The sequence below is a fragment of the Fusarium redolens genome (assembly GCF_020744475.1).
Source record: "Fusarium redolens strain MPI-CAGE-AT-0023 chromosome Unknown BKA55scaffold_28, whole genome shotgun sequence".
NCBI classification, from domain to species: Eukaryota; Fungi; Ascomycota; class Sordariomycetes; order Hypocreales; family Nectriaceae; genus Fusarium; species Fusarium redolens.
The window spans coordinates 294,624-312,482 of record NW_025763691.1 but is presented as its reverse complement, the minus strand read 5'-3'; the positions used below and the strand labels follow the sequence as shown (position 1 = coordinate 312,482).

At 46.9% G+C, this 17,859-nt stretch overlaps 4 protein-coding genes across 4 annotated transcripts; 2 read left to right on the top strand and 2 right to left on the bottom strand.

Moving 5' to 3' along the window:
• Nucleotides 1-514: 514 nt before the first annotated feature.
• Nucleotides 515-2,354, bottom strand: BKA55DRAFT_743952 (uncharacterized protein). The gene is made up of 3 exons (XM_046201575.1): nucleotides 2,166-2,354; nucleotides 623-2,099; nucleotides 515-575 (listed from the first exon to the last, which is right to left on the bottom strand). Exons 1-3 carry the CDS (start codon nucleotides 2,219-2,221, stop codon nucleotides 543-545), a joined length of 1,566 nt encoding a protein of 521 aa, XP_046042075.1. The 5' UTR covers nucleotides 2,222-2,354; the 3' UTR covers nucleotides 515-542.
• A 193-nt stretch (nucleotides 2,355-2,547) lies between these two features.
• BKA55DRAFT_217125 (uncharacterized protein) lies at nucleotides 2,548-6,541 on the top strand. The gene is made up of 4 exons (XM_046185206.1): nucleotides 2,548-2,966; nucleotides 3,026-3,241; nucleotides 3,297-3,799; nucleotides 3,855-6,541. The coding sequence occupies exons 1-4, from the start codon at nucleotides 2,637-2,639 to the stop codon at nucleotides 6,481-6,483; spliced, it is 3,678 nt and encodes a 1,225-aa protein (XP_046042074.1). The 5' UTR covers nucleotides 2,548-2,636; the 3' UTR covers nucleotides 6,484-6,541.
• Nucleotides 6,500-8,366, bottom strand: BKA55DRAFT_627374 (glycoside hydrolase superfamily). Its single transcript, XM_046196876.1, has 2 exons — nucleotides 7,848-8,366; nucleotides 6,500-7,792 (listed from the first exon to the last, which is right to left on the bottom strand). Exons 1-2 carry the CDS (start codon nucleotides 8,302-8,304, stop codon nucleotides 6,600-6,602), a joined length of 1,650 nt encoding a protein of 549 aa, XP_046042073.1. The 5' UTR covers nucleotides 8,305-8,366; the 3' UTR covers nucleotides 6,500-6,599.
• A 1,468-nt stretch (nucleotides 8,367-9,834) lies between these two features.
• BKA55DRAFT_528273 (general substrate transporter) lies at nucleotides 9,835-11,674 on the top strand (the record flags this gene model as incomplete). The annotated part of the gene is made up of 5 exons (XM_046188987.1): nucleotides 9,835-10,056; nucleotides 10,108-10,586; nucleotides 10,647-10,984; nucleotides 11,041-11,432; nucleotides 11,486-11,674. The coding sequence occupies 5 exons, from the start codon at nucleotides 9,835-9,837 to the stop codon at nucleotides 11,672-11,674; spliced, it is 1,620 nt and encodes a 539-aa protein (XP_046042072.1).
• Nucleotides 11,675-17,859: the final 6,185 nt, after the last annotated feature.

The following is a 17,859-nucleotide window of genomic DNA, read 5'->3' as shown; positions in this document are numbered from 1 at the left end:
ACTGTTGTGTACAGTGATGTCACTTGATCCATTGCAGCGCCCCAAAATCATCATAGTACGACCCTTTCATTTACGTTGTCCTTTTACATAGAACCTGAATCGCCTAGCGCGTGAGCAAGTCACACTGTTCAGGAAACAGAACTACATTCTTTCTTCAGCCGCACTTCAACTGCCTCTAGTTGTAATACTCTTGTACTCCGAATCGGCCTCTCACCTATCCATTGCATCTGCGAGTATTGACATAAGCGGGGGCCTCTTTTCTGGCGCTGCTCTCGACGGAGCCTTACCTACTGCCAGCAGCATTTGCGGGATCATCCCGCAGATAAGTTAGATTCTTCATCACACTCAGCTATTTAAATGGCCGATCCTAGGTATGCCGTTTTATAAGGAGTCCCTGAGGTTGATGAATAATTTGCCACCCAGGAAGAAAATTGGGAAACCTATTAATGCTAGATATCTCAACATTACCAAGATGACCTAAGATATAACTTCTCTTAAAAAACAACAATTTAAAGGGCATATTATTAGATTTAAGTTTTAAACTATATATTTAATAAATCTAGCTTAGTGACTACCTAAATTCTATTAGTTTCAAGAATGCATATAATACTGGTTTGCTCACCTTTTCAATATATCGGACACCTACTAAGATGCCATCTGTGTCCAAGAACTCAGATTCATCTCCAAAGTCGGCATTACCCTCATCAAGACATGTCAAGCATGTCTCTACAATTTCGGCGTATTTACTTCCGGTTCGTCCGGGCAGTTTGGTTCGTGCTAGCGTTACCAGACGGTTCTTCAGAGTCTCGATTCCTGAGATCGCATCGGAGGACAGATAGCTCTCTATCAATGCCGACGGGATTACCTGGCCCGTCTCCGTATATGTAATGAAGGATTCCCAGAGGCCAATTTCCAGCAAACAGACCCCAAGACTGTAGATATCGTGCTGCATGATATAAGCGTCTTCTGGCTTCTTGCCATATCTCCTCGGATGGCAGTACAAAGACTGTTCCCAATCTGAAGTTCCAAGTCGACTTGTCATGCCTCCATCCTTTCTGAACTTCTGGAAGCCTACCAAATATGCAACTAACTCGTTTGTTTCTGTATGTCGTGGAAGAAGTATGGACTCTGGACGGATGTTTTTATGCACGAAATCGAGAAGATGTACATAGCTGACTGCCTTGGCAAGTTCCCGGCCTATCCGAATAATATCAGAAAGGGAGTGTGGGCGTTCCTGGCTCAATAGAAAATCACGCATGCTGCGCGGTTCCTGGAGATGCCTTGGGACCTGGAAGACGAACGTAAAATTCAGCTGGTTCGTGTTCAACTCTCCAGAACCTTGTTTCAGAACTCCTTTGCATTTGAATAGCCCAAAGCCTGGCCCTTCATATGCGTGAAGTTTCTGAGCGAGGCTCTTTACATCTTTCGTTGCCAAGGATCGACTAGCTGTCGAGGGTTGAGAACATACTAGTGAGTCGAGAACGAGACCTTCTGAACCTCTTGTTAGGAACTGCGACTCGCAATACGCAATTTTACAAGCACTCGACATATCAACTCCCTCTGGGCGAAGAAACACAGCTCTCCCCGTCTCAGCCATGAAGAGAGGCCTTCCGGTTAGTTTTCCTGGGACATTGGACGGCGATTGCATTGTTGCCTCGGTCTCGTTGGTAGTACTCATGCCCTGTTCCGCCGTTTTCAGGATCAGCAGCCACGATATGTCAAATGTTGACTGCCATTTCTCCAGCTCGCTTATTGATTCATCTATTCCTTTCTTCTTCAGAGCGTACAGGGTTCTGTTCATTGCCAATGATCGTTGAGAAGTCTTTGTTTTGTCGTCGCTTGTGGAGCTGATCGGTTTCAAGAGCCGGGAGAAAGCTGATAATTCTTGGTAAACAGCCTGTAACCGGCCCGATACTACCTCCAAGGTATGAAGATGTAGTTCTTGGTGTGCTGGCTCCATGGCGGCAACTACGTGCCTGGTATGTTCCATCTGCTGGCTGATACGCACCGAACAGGTTTCAACTCGGATGACTCTTTCAGTAAGTTCCTTGGGGGCATTTTTAATCGAATGGCACAGCACAATAAGTTTATTCCCCCACCTATTAAACCAGGCGTTAGCTTTAAATATACAGTTAGTAAATAGGAAATTTAGGGACCTAGCGTACTTTAATCCAAGATCGACAGCTGCCCAAATGGCCAGACCCAGTTCGGGCCCGGACATGCTGCTTTTGGGGATAGCTCCACTTCCTAAATAGCCGGTGCAACCTAAGAGCGACGCTAAGATGCTGCTTTAACAGAAGGCCTCAACTGTACAACTTGTGACTTATTGGTAGTTTTATTGCACACGGAGCGTGTCACGAAAAGAATAAAGAAAAGGGACGGCACAGAACAACATTACTTAAGCAAATAATGGAAATTTTGCAGACCCACTATAGGGGCTGTTATCTCGGAATTCAACCAGTCAGCAGTCGAATAATTTGCTGTTGGTTGTTGGTGTTTCAGCTACCGCTTACGGTTGCGCGATTTATTAATAAACTCTAGCAGCCTACCAAATCAACACATTGTCTCTGTCCCGCTATTTCTAACAGACTCAAAAGCTTCGCTGTTCACCAACCCTAGTAACAATTAGTCTCATCATGCTGCCCGTCGCCCCCATGGACCAATTGCAGCTTCCGGAGCTAGTAAGGGATACAGAACTACGGACTCGATTTGAAACTCCCTACACTATACATGAGTTTCTTGAAGCTCCTCACTCTCTTGCCCCCGCACGGCGAGAAGTTTGGAAGAGAGTCAAAACAATTGGCCAAGGCGGGTTCTCATACGTCTGCCTTGAAGAATGTGTCCAGGGACATGCAGAAGACACACCGCAATCGCGTGCGGTCAAGGTAATATCTTCGAGGCAAGATGCTGATGCCATGTCGTATTCTCGGGAGTTGGAGGCTGTAGCCAAATTCTCTCAAAAAAAGGTATGCCGGTAGCTGGACTGTGTCTGTGATAGTTACTGATATAAGGCCCATATGGCTAGTTCATGACTTACTTTGTGAAATCATTTGGCTGGTATCGGGGGCCAGAGGACCTTTTCATATCACTTGAGTATTTCCCTCTAGGGGACTTGCAGTCCTATATGAATCGGACATCGCTTCTTCCTGAGGATGAGGTTCGACAAATCACCCGACAAATTCTCTATGCGCTCAGCATTTTGCATGAGGAAGGATTTGCACATCGAGACCTGAAACCTGCTGTGAGTCAAACATAACATTCAGCATAGATGAATTGACCTTTGACAACCATGACAGAATATATTAATCAAATCTTGCCCTCCTTCTGCCTGGTGGATTAAACTCAGTGACTTTGGATTAAGTAAAAGAGCCAGTGTTACGCAGATGCCCAGTGTTGCAGGTGGAACTCCTGGGTTTATGGCGCCGGACGTTATAGAAATACTGCACTATCGGGAAAGTGGTGCCATGAGTGGTCCACCGTCTATTCCCCATGATGTATGGGTTGCTGCCGATCTTTGGAGCATGGGGGAGACTCTTGTTCGGATGGCATCAGGCAAGGCGACATTTCGATCACTCGAGCACCTAATGGGCTTCTATTTGGGTAGGATACCATTTCCACTTCCCCAGTCAAAGGGTTCAGGGCTGAGTCTAGATATGCTTGATTTTATTCAACAAGCCATGACTGCCAAAGCCACTGACCGTATCACCTCTCACGCGGGCCTGTCACACCCCTGGGTCGAAGCATCAGTAGATCTTAAGACTAGGTCCTTGGTCTTTCCCCTTCAACCTCCTACTGAAAGGTAGGATCATCTTTTGACATTGTCAAGTTCTAGTAACACTAACGATGATACTCAGTCTTTCGAATGGTCCAGTTTCTGAAAGAGAGTACCGAAGTTGGACCACGTCTGAGTTCGCAGAAAACACAAACCCGGTTGTGGCGAACTCAGTGTCACGGGTGGTGGGGGTGTCGCAGAATATGACATTCCAGCCGCCGGTCAGGCGTAAACCACTTCCTAGCCAACGGATCATTGGTGATAAAAGCCTTTCCAATCCAGCAACTGAGGTCTCGGTTAAAGTTTCTTCACTTGTTGAAACGCAGACCGAACTGGGCTTTCTTTCAGCCCCAGTTCCAATTACCTTGACGTCTGAACATTCTCAGGTGTTTATGGATGAGCCTCCTAGGCTTGAGTCTGTTGCGGATAACAACAGCGTTGATGTCGCAGAACCTGTGATCAATGATCAATATTTACAATTGAACGAGATTTTACTTGAGACCGGACGGGTCCATTTGCAATCAAGTCCGTTGCAGCCAGTGAAGGCTTTCAAGGAGAAAGTACATTGTGTCGAGTTCTTGCCCGATTCACGAAGGTTATTTGTTGCAACAGGCAAGGATCTTGGTTGTTTTGATGAGCTTAATCAGCCGGTCAAAACGAAACGACTTGATAGCTCTCACAGTATCACCTGCCTAGCTATAAGCCCGGATTCATGCTACGCCGCCCTGGCGACGGACCACGGAGAGCTTCAAGTCGCTGAGCTGAGGACTGGGCTCGTGTTCCACACTATTTCAACACTACAATCTAGACCACGACACGTTGCTTTCTCGAACAATAGTCAGCTCATCGCCTGCGCCCTTAACGATAAGTCACTCATTCTTGTCAAACTTTCAACTGGATATGTCGTCAAAAAGCTCAAAAGCTTTATTTCGGGTCACAAGGGACCAGTGACCTGGTCTTCATTCACGAGGGAAGGGCGCATTCTTTCACTTTGCGCTGGTGGTTACCTCTGTGCTTGGGATAATACAGATGACTACAAGCTCAGACAAAGGGTTTCAGTAGGAGATACCCTCGTTCAGGCCTCTGCTAAGTTCTCGGATACCATCGCGTTTGCGGCAGGTGAAATTGTCCGCATTTGGCACACCGAACCACAATTGACCAACAGATTCCATCACGACATTACATACAGAAACGGTATCGTCGGGTCTTTGGACTTCTTGTCGTGTGGAACCCGCTTACTACTAGGTCGTGAATATGGCACCTTCGAGCTATGGAGGCTTACCGAGCCCCCCGAGCTAATTGTCACACTATCAGGGCGAGATTGGAGTCCTACTTGGACCCTTTGCACGACATCGTTATCTTCCAACACATCTCAACTTGCCATGACAAACCTAGATGGAACGGTGCGCACTTTGGACATTCGAAATGCCATTCGGGTCGACACTATCCGAATGCATGCTAGTCTTGCTGTGTTTACAAGTATTTCAGGCGACGGAACCAAAGTTGCTTCTATCTGTCCGAAGCCCTCATCCATGAAACACACAGCCTATCATCGAACTGTAATTATTTGGGATTTACAAACAGAATCTGCCATGCACTTCCTACAGATTAAAACCAACAGCATACACGATGCGATTTTCTCGCCAGATTCACAGAAACTCGCGGTTATCTCAACTAATGGATCTGCCACGATATGGGCAGTCGGTACCGGCAAATTAACCAACGTGGTTGGTCGGCCTTTCCATTCGGACTACACTTTGGCCTGCGCAACAATATCGTCTGACTTTGGTCTTCTGGCGACTGTTGAGTACAATAAGATCCATTGGGGAATTCGTGTTTGGAATGTCGAAAACGGGACTACAAGATGTTTTCTTGGCTGGTATGAGATCACTAAGCAATCATACCTGGAATCCAAGGCTGCGTTGCGAGAAGCTCCCAAAGCCCTCAGGTTCCTGAACGACTCGTCAAGGCTTGTAGGTGGCAATTGGCACGGTATCTACGTCTGCGATATTGGCCAAGGAAGCATGCAGTATTATTCATCGGAGACATCGAAGCAAGCTCATCAGGATCCCATGGGCAAATTGATAAAACAAAATACCGGGGAAGCCATCAAGGAGTGTTTTAATGTTTCGCTACGAGAAAGGAAAATCGCTCAAGAGCCCTACCGTTGGAATCACGACTTGGCCGTTTCGCCGGACTCCGAAACTGCCGCCTTTTTATCAGCCGATGGCACGGCGTATTTGTATGATCTCAAAACCCAGCAAGAGCCAACTGTGTTTCAGGGCTGGTACGGCTCAGGCAAAGTGGCCATCTCACCAAATTGGCAATTTCTTGTAACGACGTCGCATGAAAACAAAGTCCTCATCTGGGACATTTCTTCGGGGGATATTATCGAAATCCTCCATACAGCTGAGTCTCCAGCGAGGGCCGTCATGTTCTCATCTGACTCAAGGCTCATCTTCATCCTATCAGAGGGAGGACTTCTCGTGTACGATACCGGATCTCCGCAACCCCCGAGTATAATTCCAGGGTTTCCATCCTATGTGCGATCACTATCGTTTTCACCCAAGTTGGGGCGAGTAATAGTTGCTTCTGCAAGCGATGGCGTACAGATTTGGGACTATAGTAAGGGTTTAATTATTCAAACTTTTAATGGCTATAAATCCAGACTTAAGACATCTGAGATATTGTTTTCAGGTAGAATCTTTTAGGTTTTAGTATTTTAATAGCTTAATTTATTTCTTTATACCTCAAGGGAGGATTCTACCTAACCAGGGTAGCTCTACAAGCCTTGATAGATCTCATGAGTTTCGACGGAATAAAGGCTCTAGGAAATAACAGCCAGTCTGTCAAAATCAGGTGCCCAGCCACCATTGACGCCCGAAATGGTAATAGTGTTTGGCCCATTGGTGTTGAAACCGGAAAGCTCGACGGCATAGCCCTTGTAGACATCCTTGTCCCAGTTATAACCTGACAGGGGAAAGCTCACGGTCTGCGCAGTACCGCCGTTGACCTTGATGGAAGCCAGGCGCTCGTTGGTACTACCACCGAAACCCACATCGCCGTTGATATAATCGAAGAGAACGTTTTGTGTAGCCTTGGATGTGCGGATGTTTGAGAGGACAACCTGACCGTTGGAGCTGCCCCCGAGGTTGCCGACCTTGGTCGAGGAGGTGCAGCCAGAGCAAGAAGCAGTTTTGGCACCTGAGGACAACGAACCGGTGGAAAGAGACGTGTACTTATAATTGGCTGTGCTACTAACTCTCTTGATGTTTGAGAGACGCAATGCGACAGAGCCGTGGCCATTCACTTGCTTAGAGAAAGATGAAGCTCCAGTAGAAGTTTTGCCCGTCCACAGATCCTTGACGTCGGCTGACTGGATCCCGAGATCAGACAGCTGGAGGCTGAGGGATCGAGCCTTATTGCTTAGGTCGACGTAGAGAACTGCAACATCTCCGTTTACAAGTGGTCCCGCCCACAAGTCTCGATCGCCAGTCCATCGCTGCACCAAGCTGATAGGCTTGACAGCTGCATCCTGATTTATGGCGATCAAGTCTTTGTTCTGAAGAACAGCCACAGTCTGATCCGACAGCGCCGTGATGTTTGTCGAGATCATGAGAGCAGACTTGAGCATGGCCCATAGAGCGAAATGCGTGGCCTGCTCGTCGAATGTCATGCCAGAGTTACCAACCTCGAGAAGGTCAGCGTCGGCAATGTGGCCGGGCCCGGAGAGGTTTCTGTGTGCGATATGGATGGCTTGATTGGAGATGCGGTATACGTTGCTCCAGCCTTGGGCGATGTCGTCTGAGAGGCGGAAAGAGGTGGATATGTCCTGAGTCCATTCCGCGGGACCTTCGAGGCCGCTGGATGAAGAGTATGGAACACCCCATTGACAAATGAGCATTCCGGGAATACCGACTTTCTGTAATTCGGTCCACATTGTGCCGAAACGAGTGACAAAGTCTGTTCGTGGATCCTTGGGGGCGTTGTTGTTGGCACTATCAGCGTAGCAGTTGTCATCTAGACAATATCCTGGTTAGTAGGATGCTATTGTTTTCGCATATGATGTACTGACATTTCAAGTACTCTGTATTCAACGATTTGAAAAACGCGGCGTCGACAGCTTCGTGGCCCAAGGATCCCAGCACGGGGGATGGATCTTGAGGATCACACATGCGTACACCAGCGTCGGAATACATGGTCCACTTCATGCCTTTGGATCTTGCCAAGTCGCTCAGAGGCTTCAGCCCGTCGGGGAAGGCATTAGAATCAACCTTCAATGCTCCCGTGTTAGGGTCTCGCTTCGTATCGCGAGAGGCCCAGCCGCAATCAATCTGAAAGAACTTGTAGCCAGCGTCGACAAAACCGCGACTGGAGAGAGCTTCAATGGTGGCGGCGATGCTCTTGTTGTTGGGACTGCATGAGAATTGATTGTATGAGTTCCAACCCATAACGGGGGTGGACTGGAAGGATTGGCCAAAAGCCAGGGAGGGTATGGCGGCTACCGCCAGGATTGAAGGGAGAGACTTCATTGAAGAGATGAACAAGTTAGGTTGTCAAAGGGACAGAAGAGGTATATCCAGAGGAGACTTGGCGAAAGGGCTATTTAATGGGGTTTCAAGGCTTCCTAAGGTTCATATTTATATACTTCAAATCTCTATATCCAGGGTTACGTCGGTAAGTACCGTGCATTGTCACGGGAGACTCAGGCCATTTGTTTATGTTTACCACTAAACTGTCCAAGGGTAGTGCTTCTACTTACTGCACTACAATCGGGCCGTTTTTATTTCACTTATGGTATACGAAAAATTGCTTGATGCATTAAGCCGGGGTAGCTATAAACTCGACTGAAGATCCCCCGTGGGGAAAGATCACGGGCCGCAGAAACTCGTTCCATTCTGCGATGATCTGCGCCAAGCCCTCGTGGAATCGAAAAGCCGATATGTGCGGCTAACTAAGTATGGATGCTGCAGATTTTGACCTGGGGATTTATTAGTGCGGTTGCCCTCAGGAACTATTAGCTTGTTAGTTTGAACTTTATATATGCGCGACCCCAAGTAATTGGCGCGCTTTCGCGTTCTTCTCGAACCACAACTGTCCGTCGGTAAGTACCTAAACATCCGGTTCAAGCGAGAGAAGGATATCCTCAATATGGGGTATCTTGCAGCTCTAAGACATTGAGCTATCCCTTGGTTGTTGGCCGGTTTCGATCTTGGAGACTAGCTACGTAGTAGATGTGTCCCTTGGCAAGGTGTTGAGAGGAGTCTCCATTATCTTTCAAGTAATCTTGTTCATATACATCAAGTGACACCTGAGCTTTGACAACAGGTCTAAGCGCACCGGAATGCATATCGCGAATTATCGTAATGGGATAAGCTTTGGGAGGCCTAAATTTACAAAAACGCAAACAACACATAATGCAAGCAGGGCTATTTAGTCATAACAAGAGGGTGCTGGGAGACATCTTGCCAAGGCTCTAGTCCCGGAATACGGCAGAGCTCGGGAATACACACGCGATGCAGCGATAGCTCAATGACGAGCTCAAGGTCTCCGGCTAACGTGCCGTGGAAAATACCCCAATGGCGCTAGAATGCAACCTGGAGAAGCAAAAGCTGAGTGCTGATAGGTGCGTCTAACATTAGCGCATATCTAGTCGCGCTTGTTCATCAGCACTCATGACACTTAGCCCCAAACGGATTCTCGACCCCGTGGAGTCAACCCCCAATACCCCATTATTGACCCCATTAACTCCGTCCCCTCATGGCGCTAGGATCGAGTCTGGAGAAGTACAGATAGTACGGCCGAGGAACCACCGTTTTATCCGCGATGCCAAGCTCCCATAGGCGCGTCTAAGACGAGGTTTTATCTCCTTGTCACACTCATGAATGAAATCTCGGGTTGGATTTCTCGTGCTTGCTTTCTCGTGCTTGCTTGGGAAGAAGCTGCAGATCAGCATATAATGAGTCCATGGCCGACCTACTTCCGGCCTTCTCTCCCTCGCATAAACAACTCTCTCATCTCCTTTATTCCCTCCTACTCTCATTGTTGTATCAACAGCCAACATGGGTGTCTCTGAAAAAGAGGAGCCAGTCTCCGCAGCCGAGATTGAGACCCAGAAGCACACCGTCAACCATCAGGCAGATCTCGATCACAAGGCTGAAATCGCCCAATTCAAAGGCGATGCCATCGAGGCTGAAAATGCCGAGTTCAACATGGGCGTCCTCGAGGCCGTGCGTGCCTACCCCATGGCTACCCTCTGGGCTTTCATCATGTCGTGCACCATTGTAAGTTGAACCCTGGCCGTTGACTTTCTCTGCTGACGCTGCACGAATCAGATCATGGAGTCGTACTGCGTCTTCCTAATGGGAAACTTCATCGCCCTGCCCAAGTTCGCACAGGATTACGGCGTCTACAGCGCAAATGTCGACAAGTATGTCATCACGGGTCCTTGGCAGTCTGCCCTCCAGTGCTGCGGTCCTGTCGGCGCCCTTATTGGCGTCACTATCGCTGGCCCGATTACTAGCCGCATTGGTTACCGCTGGGCCACTATAGGCGGCCTTATGCTCCTCAACGCCTTTATCTTCGTCTTCTACTTTGCCAATTCGCTGTCTGTTATGGTAGCGGCCCAGGTCCTCGAGGGCATTCCATGGGGTATCTTTATTGCCAACGCCCCTGCGTATTGCAGTGAAATTGTCCCCATGAGACTGCGTGCCCCTGCAACCCAGATGCTTCAGATGTTCTGGGCTATCGGTTCTATCATCGTTAACGGCGTGGCTTACCACTACAATGGGCTCGAGGAGAAAGCAGCGTACAGGTACGTACTACTACCCTGCCTTACAAACGAGGATTCAGTCTGACAAGGTATGACTTGTAGGGTTCCCATCGCTCTGCAGTGGATGTTCCCAACTCCCCTTGCCATCCTGATCTTCCTGGCCCCTGAATCTCCATGGTGGCTCACCCGTCGCGGTCGATACGAAGATGCCGTCAAGGCTATCTCCCGCCTTGGTCGCAGCACTGTGGTGAAGAACCATGAGGAGTCCGTTGCTATGATGCGTCGAACCATCGAGCTTGAAAAGTCTGAGAAGGAACCTAGCTATCTCGAGCTATTCAAGGGTACCGACCGCTACCGAACCCTTATTGTGTGCGGTGTATATGCTGCCCAGAACTTGACTGGTAATCTGATTGCCAACCAGGCGACATATTTCTTTGAGCGTGAGTATCCCCGCTCTGCATCTGCTGGACATGACGTATATTAACGCATTTAATAGAGGCCGGTATGACCACAAACACTGCTTTTGCCCTCGGACTTATCACTTCTGCTCTTCAGATGATCTTTGTTATGTTCTCCTGGATTCTGACTACCTACATCGGTCGACGCACCATCTACGTCTGGGGTTCATTTATCAACGTCTTGTTCCTTCTCGCCTTGGGTATCGCAGGTACTGTTGAGAAGAGCAATGCATCCTCGTTGGCCCAGGCCTCATTGGGCCTTATCGTGTCTGTTCTCTTTACCCTTGGCCCGGCTCCTGTTTCATATGCCATCATCGGCGAGACATCAGCCATCCGTCTCAGGCCTCTTACAACAGGTATCGGCCGTGCTAGTTACTACCTGGTTAATATTCCGTGCATCTTCCTGTCGAGCTACATGCTCAACCCCAAGGTATGTATATCCTGCTCTATCTTTGTCGTGAGGAAACTAATGCTTTACTGTAGGAAGCTAATCTTGGCGGAAAATGTGGTTATGTCTGGGCTGGCACGGGCTTTGTGTGCTTCGTCATGTCGTGGATCTGGCTGCCTGAGTTCAAGGGCCGCTCGTACCGTGAGATTGATATCCTTTTCAACCGTCGCGTCCAGGCTCGCAAGTGGACCAAGACTGTTATCGACCCTAACGACGATGAGTAGATGCTTCTGGGACTGGTAAATGGCAGTCATGTCTAACAGACAATCTTCTCAATTTAGTTATAACATGTTTTACTTAGATTCTTATCCTTATTGTATAGTGCAGTTTCTGTTTCCGCGAACCGAGCCAGTTTGTCAATTGGCCAAAATAGTATTGTTGAGTGTAGAGCCGCCTGTCTTGGTGCTACAGATAAACTCAGATCTTCTCAACCACTTAAGATTGTATTATGTTTTTCTGAACCCTCTCTTCCACTCGGCCAACCGCTCCCTGGTCGACCTTCCTTCTTCCTCCTTGACATCAATCATCACCTCGAACAAACACTAATCATGTGCTCTGCACGTTTCCTCCTTCTTTTACTGTTTCATCTGTCTATTCGTAGACTCTCCTCATGTTCCTTCGCGCGCCGTTCTCATTTATGTTCTCTCTGAAGTCATTATAATGTAAGGCTACACTGTTATTCTCAATCGAGAACAGAATCAATCCACACCTATCAATAGACGGGACCTGCTGCTAACCCGAAATCCTCCCCCGTTCTTCCGCAGCACCTCCTAGCCTCTTATGAACTACTCTCCATGCCTTGGTGAAAGAGATCCCTATTGCAAGCTGAGAGTAATGTGTGACATGTCCTATGTTACAGTTGATTATACGGCTGGTTAACAAACGGCATGCCTCGATCTATCCTCTTGCCTGCGCTTTGTTGCACTATTTAGAGGTGTTGAACCCTTCTCATCTCGAACCTCATTATCAGCACCCCCATCAATAAACAGCGTTGCGATAGCCTCGCTCCCTATTTCCGCAGCGTGATGCAGAGGCGTTATGGATCGATAGAACCGAGCTTCCGTACCATTTCCTGCATCAAGAAGCACCCTCGCGGTATGCTCATGCCTTCCAGAGAATACGGCGTTAAGTAAAAGCGTTAAACATTGCATAAATGTTAACGTACGTAATCGACATGCGGATCGGTAGTCCTTCATTCGCCTTTCTCGTTTAATCGACTGAATCTCAACCAACGAAATTGCCAAAGTCAAAACGAGGGTCTTGGTAACTTCTGCCGCATTACGCCTATTCAAATGACCATAATCAAGTCTTCAATGCTGAAAGGTTGCGTGTCGCTGTAGGGCCAGCAGGAGCTTGTGACCAGTCCGGGAATGGGCCTGCGCCCTTCAGAATGCTATGACATCAGTCAATAGTCAAGCTTTGCGTATCGGGCCGAATCTTGTCAAAAATCTTATGCTTGAGACTGCAATAAAAACATCATTTGCTGTATAAATGATTCTTATCAATGTATAGCACATAAGTCTAAGGTATTCGATTTCTTGTGACTCTGAGTCTCGCATAATGCAGTTTTCCTTTCGCCCAAATCGCTGCTGAGTTCAAATGTAGATAATGTTAAGTCTTTCGATGTAAATTGATCCTTTTGCGGCGATGTCTGCGACTTAACCCGAGCTATGCCGACCATAGCATTCCTCAAGCACTTACGGCACGCTGAAGTAGACCTCACAAAGTATATCTGCGCTTCCAGTTGACTTTTCAGCCTCTTCAACCTAATCTATCTGTCTAAAACTATCAAGTACCGAGTTTATCCTACATTTGTTGTCTCTCAGTCCTGAGAACAGGCAGGCCTCTACAAATTCTCCCTTCTCTCATAAGAGATACAATATAACTATGCATCTGATACGATGCTCCTTCTCTTACCGCTAGAAGTCCCAGGCCTCTTCATCCCTCCAGACAGGCCTTATTAATTAGACACATAACTAATTTTATCTTATCACCATTGCAATTCTTCTTGAGCCTTTCGAGGAGACCTTATGGCCATTCTTTATGTTTGCCTAGGTATACTTACATTCTTAATCAAGTTTCGGACACTATATCCTTTATCTTTTTCTTAATAACAATAATATTCACTTAAACTGCTGAATTTCTCCTCTAAGCCTGAATAGCTCAGCCTTATACTGCTCTTATGTGATGTCAAGCCTCTTAAAATCTTCAATCGTTCTATATTATAGTAAGGAACTTTCTGCCTATAGGCCTAACTTCAGCAGGTTATAATAACTCTCTCGTTAAGATTGAATTTAGCATAAATCTTGCATAATGACGTTATATTAAGTTTCTTTTTATTTAAGGCGTTTCTTAAATGCTTTTTGTTATTCTTCTACATCTTAAAAGAACTTCAATACTTCTTGGATGATCTGGCGGGCCTAATCTTCGGTCTTTATCTTGCGTTTACTTTTGTTGTTGCTGTTATTCTTTCTGGCCGATTAAAGATCCTGAGACGAGCCTCAGTCTTGATCATAGGCTGGTTTCTGTGAACCAGCAACTATGCGGTTGGCTCTTGCATAGGGGTCCAAGACCTGACCTAGAGAGTGATATGAGTGTTTCATTACTATATAACTGATGCAGCTTGGAAAAAGGCATACGTAGGTATGGTGATGCAGAGCCTGAGGCGTTGCAGGGATTCCCAGACCTATCGTGTCTAGCACGATCGCTCCGCCTCTTTATCAGGTAAGATTCATCAAAATGAGAAGAAGAAAGAAGAAGAAAAGCAGCAATATTGCGCGGTGAAAGTTTTCAAGGCTGCATAACGTGTCAACAGGAACCTGCATATTCACTACAGTAACCAATTGATATTAGACTATATTGGCTTTAATTGTACGACCTGGAGGGAAGTATAGTATTTATATATTATAAAGCGGAATAGTAAATTGCGAAGTTTTGGCACTAAGCTTAGGATAGTGTTTTTATCTTTATGTTTATTCTAATATCATACTACAGCATGGGCAGGAAGACCTAAGGTAAAGAGGAAAGGTCTAAGTAGCAAATTAGAGGCAAAGAGTAACAAGTTTAGGTTAAAATGAAATTGATCCACAGTTGAGAGGAGCATGGTGAAATGGAAGGCATAGGCAATCCAAAAAAGACTTCATCGGGTTCCCCATCAAGCTTCACGGTTACTTACAGTTGATAACACGCGTCCACAGCCTAAGCTCGCCGTCATTGTTGAAGGACTTCGAGATATCAATCAGCGCGCTCGGTAGCATCTCAAGCGCTTGGAAGGAGGTGAAAATCGGCAAGCCAGGGATGATCGTCAACTCGCGCGGATACTACTGCATAGGGTTTTACAGCCTCGAATCCGTGACCAATATGGCGAAACATCTTCGCCAGAGGATACGAAGCAGCGGAATCCTACGTCGCGAAAAGTAATGAAGCCAGCTCAAATATGATGACGCATTATCCCCTCCTTTCACAAGTCATCTACAGTTCACAGCGTAACCCTGATTAACTTGTCAGAGTAGCGCCTTGCATAACGACCAGGGTTATTCTTCCCTCAGTATGGCAGGCCGGAAAGATAGACTTTTGCATCTACCTTGCTCTAAAAGACCACATTAAAGATATCGCGACGACACGAGGTACTCTACCGTCTGAATATATCTACCACATAGACTACTACTCCCTGCGGAACCGCACTACTGCTCTTGACATCGAGGCAAAAGGCTGACTCTATAGCCGCAGCAAGATCAGCAGAATTACAAGTCGGAACATGGCAATCATCCCAATGGTATTTCTTCTCCAACCTCGCCTCGCGAGCCGGCAGATCCCCTAAAAGTCTATGCTTGCAGGCCATTATCATACAAGATCATCATTGGTGGAGTTTTGTAGCAACGATGCGAGGGAAAGACAAGACGGTGCTATGGTTCCCTTTTTAGTTCGGCTATATAGATAATATTATCTGGGCTCATTCAACGGTCCTTGGCATACACGAGATTTGTATGTGGATTGAAATGGAATTTTGGTTAGGTTAAAGGAATAATGCACTGGTGAGTGGCCTAGAAAGGGTTGGTGTCTTTGTAGCGCAGTGAATACCTTGAATCCTACAGGGTTTCTTTGTTCTTGTAAACCTCACAAGCAAAGAATATGCTAAACATTTTCTTCAGCAAAGACACAAACATTGCTGTAGAGTAGTGAATGCCAAAGCTGCAGGTTTTCTTTGTTCTTATAAACCTCATAAATAAAGAACATGCTAAGCGATGTATTCAGCAAAGACATACTAACGCAGCCATAATTGCAAACTGCATAAGACGGTGAATTTCAGAAACTGACATATCGTCCTTATCGTAGATATAAACTCAGCGACGCTTGGGAATTTCTCTTCCTCAAAATTCCTCGTAGACATTTACACATCACACTCAAATAGAGGCTATTATTAAGAACCTAGAGCAACCAATCCGAATCATAATGATGTTTCGCATCTATCCTCTTCACTGCTATCTCCCTGATGGTGTTGGCCTCCTCACCGAGCTTGCTCTTCTGGCCGGTAAGTATCAGACAAAGAATCCGAATACATAACTAACAGCCTTCAGAGTCCATCGGTTGTCTCGCACAGGCACTGTACCTCGTTCTTGTTGTCCTTCATGGTTTCGGATATGGCGGAGTGGATACTAATCGCTGGAAGATCACCTTCTTGCCTACAGCCATGGTCATGTTTCGACTTGCTAGTGAGGCGCGGGATTTGGCCATGAGCTGCGTCTAATGCGTATGATGTTTGCCTTGGTCCTTTGTGATGGCAGGTGGACGGCTACAACGCGAAAAATGGATATAACTCCTCAGAGCTGCGAATGAGGATTGGCGGCTGGTTGTTGGTCGCAGGATGCCGACGCGCGAATAAAGGCGAATTGAGCCCAGCAGAGCGGATCTTTTGAATGTTATGCGATTTTGAATGTGCAGGAATTGATGCGGCTGGAGTTATGAGAATCAGGACCGTCGAGGTGAAGGGACGCAAGAGATTGACGTTTGTACATCTGGTTACATCATGGAGTTATTCCAGCTCCCCATCGTCGCCAGAGTCAATCCCTCCACAATGTAAGTATACGGCGTTTATCATTTCGTGGATACTAAAGTAGCATTTTGATGTGCCTAATATTGGCCGTGTAGGCTGTAAGTAAATACACTGCTAACAATAAAGGTGTATTTCTTCACGAGGTCAGTTGCCAATACATGGTGACTGGATCGCAGTCTGGAACCTGGTTCGAACCCGCAGATTTGCGCGAGTTAGAACCTTCAGAGAAACCATGTTCCAGCCTGCTTCGCGCCTCGAAGGTGTGACGGCGGCGATGATTCACAATGGGAATGTGTTTCGGTGTTTTGATCCGCTTGTTTGTTTAGTGAAGGGGGGATTGGCCTAATAAGGTTAGCGCATCTAGCGATAAGCTGATAAGCATCCTCTGGCGACGGGTTAAACTAAATACGGAATTAGTACAGCCAATCAGAATTTAGATAGGGATTAAGCATAAAATAACAATATAACCTTACCCTGCAGAATTCGAGGATATGAAGAATAACCTTTGGCATTATCCTGAGATGGAGTATATAGAGCCTGGTGGCAATACATGTCTTGGAGGTAATCGAGAAGGACTGGGTTAAGCTTTTTAGACTTATATACACATTGCATTAGCAGAGTTAAGAGGAGCCGAGGTACACATGCGACTTGGTGATCTTTTGTATTTGGGTTGTTGCGAATACGATGGCAGCAGCCGGAAGGTCACGTTTTGATTTAAGAATCGGATCTTCTAATCATGAAGTGCCGAGTGGAGGGACATCCAAATCTACGGGAACCCTGTTTCGAAATACATTTATATTCACTGGCATCATGCCGTCCTCTTGCACGTGGTCGATACGCCCCAGTAGGCAAACTGATTCTAGCCAACTTTCCGCTTACCGCTCCGAAGATAGCCAATAACGAAGACAGCTCTAGTAAGCCATGCTTTCATTAATAGGAGAAAAGAAAATAAGGCGGCGCAGTCGTTTCGGAGGCGGCCGGACCGAGGAAGGCTAGTCGTGGCGAGCGGTCTTCCGGGGATCTATATGTTGACACCCGAACCCTTGAAGAGCTTCTCTACCTGCAGTGACATCAAGTCGCAGAAATCTCTTACTGTCGTCTCCATGATGGTGCCCTTCACCAAATCGCACTGCTTCCTGGTTTATGGCCAAGGTGATTGTGTCTTGAGGTTGTTGCAGTATAGGGTTAATCCCAGAAAGATTATTTAGAAGCATTCGACGAGAACAGCGTGACAGGTGATTAACTTGCGAGCAATTGGCGTAACCATGAGAAATTGCCGCGCATCCTCCAGAGAGCGAGTGGACCAGCATTAGTACCTCACAGTCATGAAAGGTCATTACCGACCAACATCCAGAT

What these genes read in the sequence shown, in the direction of transcription:
- BKA55DRAFT_217125 (XM_046185206.1), top strand. Translation starts at nt 2,637, where the DNA reads ATGCTGCCCGTCGCCCCCATGGACCAATTGCAGCTTCCGGAGCTAGTA. An exon ending in CCAAATTCTCTCAAAAAAAG is followed by an intron (nt 2,967 to 3,025) that starts GTATGCCGGTAG and finishes CCATATGGCTAG; the next exon opens with TTCATGACTTACTTTGTGAA. An exon ending in ATCGAGACCTGAAACCTGCT is followed by an intron (nt 3,242 to 3,296) that starts GTGAGTCAAACA and finishes CAACCATGACAG; the next exon opens with AATATATTAATCAAATCTTG.
- BKA55DRAFT_743952 (XM_046201575.1), bottom strand. Translation starts at nt 2,221, where the DNA reads ATGTCCGGGCCCGAACTGGGTCTGGCCATTTGGGCAGCTGTCGATCTT. An exon ending in GCTGTCGATCTTGGATTAAA is followed by an intron (nt 2,100 to 2,165) that starts GTACGCTAGGTC and finishes CTGGTTTAATAG; the next exon opens with GTGGGGGAATAAACTTATTG. An exon ending in GTGTCCGATATATTGAAAAG is followed by an intron (nt 576 to 622) that starts GTGAGCAAACCA and finishes AATAGAATTTAG; the next exon opens with GTAGTCACTAAGCTAGATTT.
- BKA55DRAFT_627374 (XM_046196876.1), bottom strand. Translation starts at nt 8,304, where the DNA reads ATGAAGTCTCTCCCTTCAATCCTGGCGGTAGCCGCCATACCCTCCCTG. An exon ending in GAATACAGAGTACTTGAAAT is followed by an intron (nt 7,793 to 7,847) that starts GTCAGTACATCA and finishes GATATTGTCTAG; the next exon opens with ATGACAACTGCTACGCTGAT.